The sequence below is a fragment of the Fukomys damarensis genome, unplaced genomic scaffold, assembly GCF_012274545.1.
Source record: "Fukomys damarensis isolate Sample0158 unplaced genomic scaffold, DMR_v1.0_HiC HiC_scaffold_5, whole genome shotgun sequence".
NCBI classification, from domain to species: domain Eukaryota; kingdom Metazoa; phylum Chordata; class Mammalia; order Rodentia; family Bathyergidae; genus Fukomys; species Fukomys damarensis.
In genome coordinates, this window is record NW_022900917.1 from 33,552,177 (window position 1) to 33,564,313 (window position 12,137).

The following is a 12,137-nucleotide window of genomic DNA, read 5'->3' on the forward strand; positions in this document are numbered from 1 at the left end:
GGAGGGTGGGGACAAGGGGAAAAAATGAGAACCATGACCTGGCATATAAAGGTACAAGATCCCAGTACTGAATGTCACTGTACTTTTTACCTAGAATGTATCAATAAATTCAATTTAAAATAAAATTAAAAAAAACCAAAAAACAAAAAACAAAGAGCCTGGGTGGATCCATCCTTTTGGTAATGCAAATGCTTGTAGCTCCCACAGCTCTCTTGGGCCAGTTTTGCTCACTCCTTGCAGCTTTCCTGAGATGGCCCATGTTCCTGAGTTCTCCAACTTTCTGGAGCCTCCACTGTACAGTCAGCTTCACACAGCTTCACAAATTTCATTTTCAGGAGCACACTGCCTGGCCTCCCGGGTCTTCTTCTGAAATCTGGGTGGAAGCCTTCCTGATTCCACAGTCCTTGCATTCTGCATGAACCTAAAACCAACACCATGTGAATGAAGCCAAAGTCTCCTACCAACTGGAGCAGTAGCCAGGCTTCCTTCTCTTGGGTATAAGGGTCAAGTACCTGTATTGCTGAGCACTATGAACCCAATCCTGATGAACAAATTCTCTAGGCTTCAGCCTTCTGTAATATGGTAGTCTGGAGCTTCCTTCTCAAAGCAAATTCTTTCACCTTTGCAACCTTAAGGCTGAGAAGGCTGGAGCCCTCTTGTTTCTTGTGATGTCCTCAGGCCATCTTTTCCATTATCTTGTTCCTTCTCAGCAACCAAGTTCTCTGCTCTACCTTTGTAGTCTACCACTTTACTAGAGCTTTCTTTCTGGACAAATTCACATTTAAGTCATTTTTCTGAGCTCTTTGCTCTTTACTTTCAACATAGATCTGACTAAAAGCCCTCAATAGTAGCCATGCTACCGCCTCAACATTAGACTGCCTTGAAATTTCTTTTGCAAGATTAATTAGTCAGTTGCCCTTAAACTCAGCTTCAAACAAAAAAATCTCTGGACAGGAGCAAAACACAGAAAAACTTTACATAGCATACATTGTCTGGAGTCCAACAGTCAGCTCAGTCCTCACCAGCAGAAGCTTCCTGGACCTGGCTTTTACTGGCAGGATTTCTATCAGCATTTGGGTTCTCTGAGCTCTGATCAGAATCTCCCATCAAGAACAGTTTAAGGCATTTCAGGGCTGCTTCTTAAGCCAGCATCTCTAAACCTTTCCAAACTCTTTCTGCAAGCTAGTTCCAAAGGCTCTTGAACCACAAGGTCAGGTAGTCACAGCAACGATCCTACTTCTGGTATGAAAATCTGTCTGAGTTTTCTCATTGCTGAGATAGAACATTCAACACCCAAAGTTAAAGGCTCACAGTTTGTAGAGGTTTCAGTCTGTAATTTGCTGGCCCCAAGGCAGGGTGTCATGGAAGAGGGGTATCACAAAGGACAAACAGTTCATGGCAGACAGAAGACAACAAAAGCAGAAAGCAGCAAGCAACAACAGCAGCCCTCTTTGTTTCCTTTACATTCAATCCAGGCTAGGCATTCTTAGAGTATGTAGCACTCACACCTAGTGGGCTTTCCCATTATTCATACTCAAAACTATGCCAAACCAATTAATGGACTAATTTAGTAATCACATACCATTAATCCTGGCATTACACACTCTAGATTCACCCACTTCTGAAAAGGCCAACCTATGACCACATAAGACATCTAGATATAAGCTACAACAGTGCTGTTTTCCTTTCCACAGGCATGAACCCCCTTGCTCTGAGATTAACTCTACCTTTTAACCTTTATTAACCTTACCAATTTTCTCCACACTACTACGTGCAACATCCAAAGTTTTATTCATCATGTACAAGCTGGAAGCCTGTCCCAGACCCCATTCTCTAAAGTAAAATGAGGGTAGAATAACATAAGCACTGTTCTCACAAATATATTTTATTTACTTATTTCATAGAAATAACTGTTTTTAATACAAAAACCTAAAACTTGGTCAGATTGTTACAATAAAATAGAATCCAGTTCTTAAAATTAATTCCTATAAGTGATCAAACATGCTTAAAATGACTTTAGAGGAAAATCTTTGTCACTAAAAGGCATAAAAAAGAATGCATTTAAAAACATTTATCTCAATAAAACTATTACTCCATCAAAATTAAAGATACACAAAAATGTTCTAATTTCCTTTTGTATTAATTTGTCGTAAGGTATTATGATTTACACCTAGAAGTTTCCCCAAAGCCTTTGAAACTGTGGTTCATAACCTTTAGAACTGGCTTGCAGGAGGAATCTGGAATGATTTGGAGATGTCAGCTGGAGAAGCAGGCCTAGAATGCTTTGAGCCGAGCTTGGTAAGATTCTGGTCACAGCTCAGAAGACAAGAATGCTGATTTTAAGAAAGCAGAAGGAAAAGACCAGCTCAGGAGGTTTCATTTGGGAATAAGGACTCCAGCTCAGGAGGTTTAAGTTGGGAATAGGTTCTAGGCCCTGTGTGTTATGCTCTGGAAAAAAAACCAAAAACCAAAAAACAAAAAAAAAACATTGTCTATGTTTTGCTCCTGCCCTGACACTTTTCAGGAGACTAAGATTAAGAGCAGTGGACTAATTAATCTGTCTGAGGAAATGTCGAGGTAGCTGAACATTCAGGAAGTGGCATGGCTGCTGTTAGGGGCTTTTAGTCTGCTCTACATTGAGAATCAAAAGCAAATGGCACAGGTGAATGATTTTGTTTCAAGTTTGGCCAGAAAAGAAGTTCAGATAAAGTTGGAGGCCTACAAACCTGGACCAAAAGAAAGCTTGGTTGCTGAAAAGATTCGCATTAAGAAGAAGACAACTACTTTTGAACAAGACTATAGGAAAAGCGGCTTAAGGGCATGTGAGCAACTAACAAGGCAAAGCACTCTGTATAAGGGCCACCTAAGGAACTGATTCCCAGGTATTCAATTTACTATCCAGGCATTCTGAAGACCAAGGTGCAAGACAAAAACACTGCTTTAGCTGGCAGCAGACACTGGTGTCATCCGTGAGGTGCTGGTTTTACACTAATGAAGACTGCAACCATTATAGGTTCAGGGAAATTTCCACACAGATTTCAGAAGAAAGCTTGGGAGGCCAGACAGTGTCCTGGAGAAGGCAGTATGTGAAGCTGTGGGAGTGAAGCTGAAAGAGGAAAAAGACCTCAGGAAAATGGAAACTACAGACGTGTGGACCATCTGAGGAAAGCTGCAAAGAATGAGCAAATCCAGCCCAGGAGAGAAGCCACGAGGGTTACAGCCACAAGAAATGCCATAGGGGTGGGGCTGCCCAAGCCCTTTGGAGTTCACACCTTGCTACAGATGGCTGTAGATGCTGAACATGGAACTATAGGATTTAATATTTGGTCTACTGCATTTTAGTCTTTTTTTTTTTTTTTGGTTGCATTCCTTGAAATAATCACCTTATTTCTCCCATTTGGAATAGGAATGTTTATCTTGTGCCACTGTATGTTTAACTAAGAATAAGTGCTTAACTTTTTTTTTTTTTAATTTTAAAAGATTTCAGAGCTAAGTGTTTGTCTCAAATCTTGGAGAAGAATCTGGAGTTGGGCCTTTCAGCAATGCTGAAAATATCAGGACTTTGGCAACTCTTACAGATGGACTAAATACTTTTTCCAAAATAGGATTCAGGGGCAGAATGTTATAGCTTATATATAAATGTTGCCCCAAAGCCTCAATGCACTTATATGTGGGGTTTTGGGGAGGTAACTGGGTCATAGGATGTGATATTCATCAATGGAAGAGGTAGCCTGGAAAGGTATATCTACCTCGCTCATCTCTACTTCCTGCTGCCGTGGCATAGGCTCTTTTTCCTCTGCTATACATAGCTTGGAACCAGCCAAATATGGACTGAAGCTGCTATAACTGTGAGCAAAAATAAACCTTTCCTCCTTTAACTTGTGAGTTTTTGTCCCAACAAAATATATGACAGAGAGCACAGCCTTATAATGCATAGAGTAAGGTACACACCTGTGTGTGAATGTCAAGACCTAATGAAAATTATTATAACAAGAGGTTATGATAATTATCTTAGACATCAGTGTGAAAAGCCACATTTTTGTTTTTAGGTACAATGTGAAAGACATGACAATGCAATAGGAAAAACACTGGAGTTTGTGATATTATCAAACTTCAAGTCTTAGGTCTGTCACTGAGAACTATAAATTCTTCAGCAAAAATCTCACCTAAGGTTCACATTCCTCAAAATAAGGAAGTTAGTTGACATATGTGGCCCTCATCTATTTGTAGCACATTATAAGTCAGTAAAATCCACCTTATAAGAACATTAGCAAGAAATGTACACAAAGAACTTTTTGTATGGGTATTAACATTTTTTTCCAAAAAGTTCCTCATATATATGAATGATCAAATCAATGCAGATAGTGGAATGAATACTTCAGATAATATGTACTATATTGATGAAATTTCTTCCACTTATCTATATAGAGAATTGAAAACCTGAAACGACATGTAACATGGTTTAGAAGAACACAGTATCCTCTCTCCTTGTTGGAAAAGTCTTTAATACATGAACTAGAAGGAAATGTATGTAAAACTAAACATATGGGTAAATTCAGTTTGAGAACTGTTAAATGAGGATAATATCTACTCAATTCGCCTTAAAATCTGAGAGATCTAAGATGTCGCATATTAAAAAGCACACTGTTTTATAAAAATAAACTATTATTTTTCAAGACATGAAGACACATTTCACTAATCTCTCCTGAGGCAAAACTAGCAAATTTTGAAGCAAATAAAAATACAGAAGAGATATTGTGCAGAGTAGTAAATATTGTACCATAGAACAAACACTGCTAACACAAGTTTATAAAGCACTTCAATACTCTAGAATTCTCAAGCCACTCTCCTTATAAAATTTACCTAGCACAAACCACTGATTCTGTTAGGAGTTGATAATATCTAGTGATTTCAATACTTGCATCATAAGGCTTGAAACTATTTTATATGATGCTACAGTATAAGTGATATAAAAGAACATGCCATTATCTAAAATAGGTTGTGACGATTAATCTTGATTGTCAACTTGACAGAATATTAAAAGACTTCTGGAGTGGCGATTAGATTGTGAGAGCATTAGCCTCATCAAAGATCTACCCGCAGATAAATTCATAGCTGAATGGACTCATAGGAGGTGAGGTCTAGTTGGAAGGGAGTCATGGGGCCATGACCTTGAAAACTTTATCTGGGCTCTGGACCCTTCCTCTCTTGCTCTCTTCCCTGCTGTTTCCCAGCTGGCCTGAAGTGAGCACTTTTGCTCCACCACGCTCTTCCACCATGATGTTTCTGCCTTGAAGTCATTTAACCTTGGACTGAAACCTCTAAAACCACAAGCCAAAGTAAACTTCTCCTCCTTTAAGTTGAAGGTTGTCAGGTATTTTGTCAGAAGAATGGGGAAGCTAACTAATACAAGCTGTAATGCACTAAAATGTACATACTTAAGAAGAGATCATTTTCAAAAGAAAAGAAGCCTTCAAACATAAGATCAACTCTGGCTACTACTGCAGTGTGTCTCTTTGCTCACTGCCAGCCAGTATTATACTGTACTAGAGCTTACTGATATACAATCTTGAACACTCAACTATCTCTCTTTGGAAGCATGTATCTTGTATCATACCATTTTCTTCACAAGATCTTTTTAAATATCTACCTGCTTTCAGGTCAACAATATCTAAAATCTTACAAGATTTTCTCTTTTCAATTCAGCTTGAAAGATTTCAGCATTCACACTTAACCTACCCAATATACAATCTTCACCTTCTACTCTAGTTACCTGCACTCTAGCTTAGCAAAAAAACAACCCCTGCCAAAACAACTTGGAGAGAGTCTTATCTCTAGACCAGTGCTGATGCATCTATGGCACGTATGTTAGAGAGAGCTGTTATTGTTGAAAACTCTAAAAGGTTCACTATCACCGCTCTAGACTCTTACACTACTCATGTTCCATCTCTATAGACTTCCACCGCTATTACTTTGTTGATCTCAAGAGTCACTTGCATTTTCTTAATAGAGGAGTCCCCACTCACCCACGGTTTTGTTTTCCACAGTTTGATTTACACATGGTCAACATCCAAAAACATTACTGTATTTCTCCCAAAATAAGACCTAACTGCAAAATAAGCCCTAGCATTTTTTAAGATGATATAATATATGTCCTACCCCCCAAAAAATAAACCCCGATTAAAATCATCAGCCAGATGGATGCATCTGGTACATCCATGAAAAACAGGATGGATGTACTGAATTATAAATAATATTAATATATAATTAAATATAATGTTAACATTAATATTTTAAATAAATGATAGTATAAATTACAATTAAGTATTTGTAAATATCCAAGTGGACACCTTTGGACAAAAAATAAATATCTATGTAAACAAACTGGAGACTTGCTGCCAAATGATCAAGTGGAATACAGACAACACAGGAATAACGTGCATGCTCAATAATGAACGGATGTGGTTGTGCCTAATGTGAATCTTCATAATTCAAAACACTGCATGCTATAATGGATCACTTAATGTAGTCCTGTGAAATAAATGTTTTCTAGATTCTGCAAATTTTTGTCACTTTTGTATGAACCATCATTCTTAACTGTCATCATTTTTGGTTGCCACTCCTGACTTGTCTTCAGTTAACATTTGATTTAATAGAAACTTTATTAAAGCCAACACTGCAAGAGGTCATGACTTGGGTGAAGAATTCATGAGATAAAATCACTGACAGCTGTATTGCCAATGCAGCACATGAAGGCTATGTGGGCAAGGAGTACTTATTCATGGAGAGCTCTATTGTTGGAGATGACAGATGGGCTAATGGCTCTACAGGAAATGGAGTTGCAAGATAATGAGACCAGAATTTGGGGTTTGGCAAATTCTGATGATGCTCCAGAGGAAGATGACATGTCTGTATTTGAATAAATGCAAATTTTTGTACATTAATAAATTAGATCGTTGTACATGAAAAAATAACACATACCCTGAAAATAAGTCCTATCACACCTTTTATAGCAAAAATTATTTTCAGGGAAATACGGTAATCGTACTTGTCTCTTTCAACATTCACAAAATTTTTATTATACTGTGTCGTTATATTCTATTTTATTTTTGTTTTTGCTCTCTAAGTGTGACCAATTTATAAATTTTATCCTAAGTCTGCATGTATAGGGATAAACATAGTACATATAAGGTGTGGTAATGTTCATGGCTTCAGACATCTACTTGGCGTCTTGAACTGTATCCCTCACAGGCACACGGACAGTACTATAGACCCATTTCTAACTGTACTTCAGACCCAGTTTGAATATGACCAGTTGTTTTTACTACATTCCCTCGTCACCCTCTAATCCTATGCTCTGTGGTCAAATGTTTAGAAAATGCTACACTAAATAAAGTCAAATGTGTTTTCTTAAAGCAGACCTTCCTGTCTTCACAGAGAGAGGGGGGGAGACTTACTATTAGAGAGAGAGAGGGAGAGAGACTTACTATTATCCTTGTACTTATTTCATCACAAGTCTTTTCTACCTCTGAGAAATATTTAGGAACAATATCCTGGGTAGCACGTTTAAAAATACTCATTTTCTGCTTAGTTCCTCCTTACTTCTCAACTACTCCCTATATCAATTTCAGATTATGCCTAATAGCTATATTAAAATGAGCTAGGGATAAGAGCACACATCTGTAGTCCTCATAGTACAGAAGGCTGAGGCAAGAGCCCACCCTTGGAAACTTAGTGACTTAGTGAGACCATGTTTCAAAACAAAAATATTTAAAGGGCTGGTGATGTAGTTCAGGGCAAAGGCCCAGGAGGGTTCAATCCCCAGTACAACCAAAGAAATTTTTAAAAACTGATTCAACAAATTTTTGCTAAGTATCTAACATGAGCCAAGAACTGGTCTAGGATATAGGAAATCAGGGATGAAGAAAACGAAAAGTGTATTCTTATGGAGCTTCTACTCTTCTAACAGTGGTAAAATAATTTAAAACACACACACACACACACACGGGATGTCAGGTGACAATAAATCAGTGAAGAAAGAAGACAATAAAATGAAAGAGGAAGTTCATAATACTATCTTTGATACATTGATAGAATCAAGAAAAGCTTCTTTAACAAGGAGACATTAAATATTTTAATAAATTCAGGTAACTGTGGATGATTAATTTATTGCCAAATTCAAATACCTCCTTCGCATCCTCATCCTACTGGACCTTCAGCATGATGCAATGTTGATAAATACCTTCAAGCTTTTAAAATCTTTCCTCTTTTGGCTTCCACATTTCTTTCTTCAAAGCCCAAATCATCTAGATCTCTCTCAAGTAAAGCAAGACTTGTCCAGGTTAGCACTTAAGAGTTTCTGGGTAAATCAGGAGCAAGAGGCTTTTTCTAGTATACATTCACTACTGCACAAATCAGTTTTTTCCCACTTTCCTTTCTTGACATCTTTTAAATATCTTTAAAGACTCTTCCCAAACTAATGTCCTGTCTTGATCATAAAGTATATATTTCTGCCAAGTTTCTTTCCTCATTTTGTTAAATATGGTTTATCTTTATTATTGCACTCATGTGAATTGTTTACATGCTGGTAATTACTAAAATGAAAGCTTCAGGTAGATAAGTATTTCCAAATAACTATGAGACTTTTCTACCAGATACTCCCCAAGTGCTAGACAAACACATCTCTAAAGCCAAACTCATTATCTCCAAGCTGATGTTCTTCTTAAAGATATTACATTCCAAAGCTAGACATCTGCTTTATTTTTTATTCCTTTTCTTTCTCAGAAACAACACTCATATCTCACTTTTCCAGAAATACCTTCTAAATGTATCTTCCCTTGTAGCTCCTCCTATCTTTGTCTTAGTTCCAATCCTCATCCTGTACATATATTGCCAGCCTCCCCCTTCTCCAGTCTATCCTGTTGCCATAGTTACACAGAGACGGACAACATGCTATGTTATACTTAGACTATTCTTTAGCATCTAACATGCCTTCCTGTGATTTTATTCATTCAAAAAATATGTACTGAAGGGAGCCTTCAATATAATAAACATTTAACTAGATGCCTTATGTTACATCATTTAATATTTAATATAGTTAAGTAGTCAATGACTATTTTATAGCTGAGAAAAATGAGGTTCTGGTTAAGTAAAATGCCCAGATCATAAAGCTAAAAAGTAACCAAGAAAGGATTCGAACACAAGCCTCTCTAATACACTGGCTATTAAAACATATGGTATCCAACTCAGTACCAAAAAAATAATGAATGCTAGATAAATTATTATTAAAGATGTAGAATTATTCAGGAAACTACCATACTTCTATGTTAATGAAAGACAAAACAGAAACTTTAATAGGACATGACAGCTATCTTTAGATCAAAGAGGAATCTCACTTCTCAAAGTTTCAGTGGGCAATCTTACGATGTAATAATTTTAGCAATTCAAAAGAAAAATGAGCAGCCTGATCATTGCCATAATTGCTATAACTACTTATTAGTCACTACGAGAGCAATGAGAATACTGCAGATAAGGATAAAAATCATTTTATCATCTCAAAATTTTATAGATAATGAAGCTTAACAGACACTGGAAATAATTCCTAATCTAGAACTTCAACTGTCCTTAGATATACTTGTAAGGTACAAACTTTAGCTGAAAAGGAGTTAAAAGCTTTGCTTTAATTACTGAAATCATGCATAAGTACTCAGTTATTAACTATACAAAATCATGAGCAATAACTTACATTTGGTTTCATAAAACTGCTTTAGTCTAATAGCTCATCTCTTTTATTATCTGGGAAGCATGGAAGTCCCAAATCAATAATATAAGTGATACACAAAGAATGAAAAAAATACAAGAAAGGGTAAGATTATCTTCCTTTGAACTTCTGTATATTTCCAGTTGTATAATGAAGACTAGTCTGGCAACTTTCAACTAGAAATGTTAAGTCTAATGCCAAATAGTACAATATATGCTCAATTACCATGACACAGTAAAGTAACTTGAGGATTTTTTTTTTCCAGTATTGGGATAAATCAGGGCCATTAGGCTATCTCCCCAATCCTGTTGTTTTTATTGTTTGTTTGTCTGTTTTGAGACAGAGACTACACCCCAAATTTTCCCAAGCTGGGCTTGTACTTGCCATCCTCCTGCCTCAGATTCCCAAAGTGCTAGGATGACTCTCCTGCCTAAACTTGAAGATTTATACTAGATGCTGCAATATAAAGTTTATCAGAAACCCTCAAAATACTAGACTTAACTTGCAGTACAGTGAAGAAACTATTTTATATCACTAAGCAATGTTTATTAAATCAATGAATGAAATAATGGATGGCAATCTTAAGATTCAAAGTTTTGATCTCTGCAAAATGTGATGTAGGAAGTGATTTTTTTTAAAGGGGTTGGGGAGGGAGGTAGTGAACCCAGAAAGGCATTGTCTTCCCTTCAACAGAAAACTGTTAAACTTTTATTAGGTTAAACCTTTAAAATTATGAAGATTCAACTGTTTTGTCACACAAAAAGAACAATTTTTATATATTTGTATTTGATTCATTGCAATTAAAAACATAGTTCACAACAGATCTTATCAGAGATAAAAATGAATAAGTAGTACTTTTTAATTTGATATAAACTGGGCCCATAAAAAACATGCCATACTATACTACATCAGAATCTATGTTTTCTCCATTCAGATAACTAAATATTATGTTTCCATTATACTTTAAAAACATTCTTAATAAGGTTTCAAGAATAATATCAGCAGTGCTAAAATGTAAGGACTACCAAAATGGGTAAGGTTTCAGTTCAATTCAGAGTGCAGTACAAAAAAGTGCTCAGGATATTTAGGTGAAAAACTGGATGAAGATCCCTGTTTAAATTACAAGTGTTGAATAAAATAATAAAATAATAGTGCAAACTATTCTACAGAACTTTATGTACATTATAACTCTGTAAGAATTCCAGAGCCTATGTTCTTACTCAGTTTGCTATAATATCACTAGATTTTCAGATAATTAAAATATAACCTACTTCCAGAGTTCTTGAAAAAAAGCAGTAAAGTACTATTATTATTACTCCTTATTTCAAGGAAAGGTGATTGATACTCTTAAAATAAACAGCAAGACCTTCATAGGTCATAGCATACTGGAGCTAACCACAAATGGAAGATTATCAGAATTCTTTAATTATTTATTATCCTCGAGGTGTTTCATAGGAGACCTTTACCTCGTCTGAGAGCCTAGGAATGAAATACACTCGTGTAGCATTTGCCTTCTTTAAATCACTGAAAAGTTACTCGTTACCACTTTTCACTTCATAACACTATCTGAAATATTTTAGGCTCAATCATGCAATAATACATAAAACTCAATACCTCTCCTAATGTTTAATTCCAACTCAATTCATATATATTAGAAGGGAAAAAAAGGCAAGTCAAAACAAGATCTTTCATTTCTGAAATCTTGTTCTTCATCAGTGGGATTAACTACAATTTAAAAACACTTGGCAGTGTTGCTGCCAATGCTAGTTTTTCCTCTTTCCTTTGTTTTTAGGCAAACGCTGTTCTTATGCTGGATAAAATGGGTAAAGAGAAAGAAAACAAGTGAAAGAACTGGGAACAAAGCAAATATCTGGAGTCATGTTACAACACAAGGATAAACCCGAAGACAAGGAATCGATGCTGGCTCTTCCTAAACAGACCTCGTGAAGAAACCATTAAGTCCGTCTGGTAATCAATCTATTGTCCCGGTTCTAAAGCTGGCCAGTGACACTTCTAAGAGATGCTCTGGCATCGCTCCCATAGAAGATGCTGCAAAAATGGAAAACAGTTACCAAGGGAAGCTGGCCAAGGAGTGTCAGGAGCTCGCTCAGGGCGGAGGTCCTATTCCCGGGGAACAGCAAAGACCGGCGGCGGGGAGGCCGTGGACATTACCGGAGAGGCCAGTTTTCAAGGAAAATAAAATCTGGCCGGAGTCGGCAATTACCCAAAAAAAACCCAGGAGTCAGGAAAGAGGAGGAAAAGGTAGGACAGGGCGTGCAGGCACGACCCAGAGGCAGCGTAGGCTGGAGAAGCCAGCGGAAGACGGTCTGACGGGGAGCCGCCAGGCAGTCGCTCGCCCCGCCGCGCCGGGGGCTGT

At 37.0% G+C, this 12,137-nt stretch overlaps 1 protein-coding gene across 2 annotated transcripts in view; it reads right to left on the reverse strand.

Moving 5' to 3' along the window:
• Zc2hc1a (zinc finger C2HC-type containing 1A) overlaps positions 1 to 11,806 on the reverse strand; it is a 48,336-nt gene extending 36,530 nt beyond the window's left edge. The window contains exon 1 of one of the 2 annotated variants that reach the window (XM_033760461.1): positions 11,701 to 11,806. In XM_033760461.1, the coding sequence (XP_033616352.1) occupies positions 11,701 to 11,716 (16 nt within the window). In that variant the 5' untranslated portion in view covers positions 11,717 to 11,806. The remainder of the gene's footprint in view (positions 1 to 11,700) is intronic. The other variant, XM_010611272.3, reaches the window with a different exon arrangement.
• Positions 11,807 to 12,137: the final 331 nt, after the last annotated feature.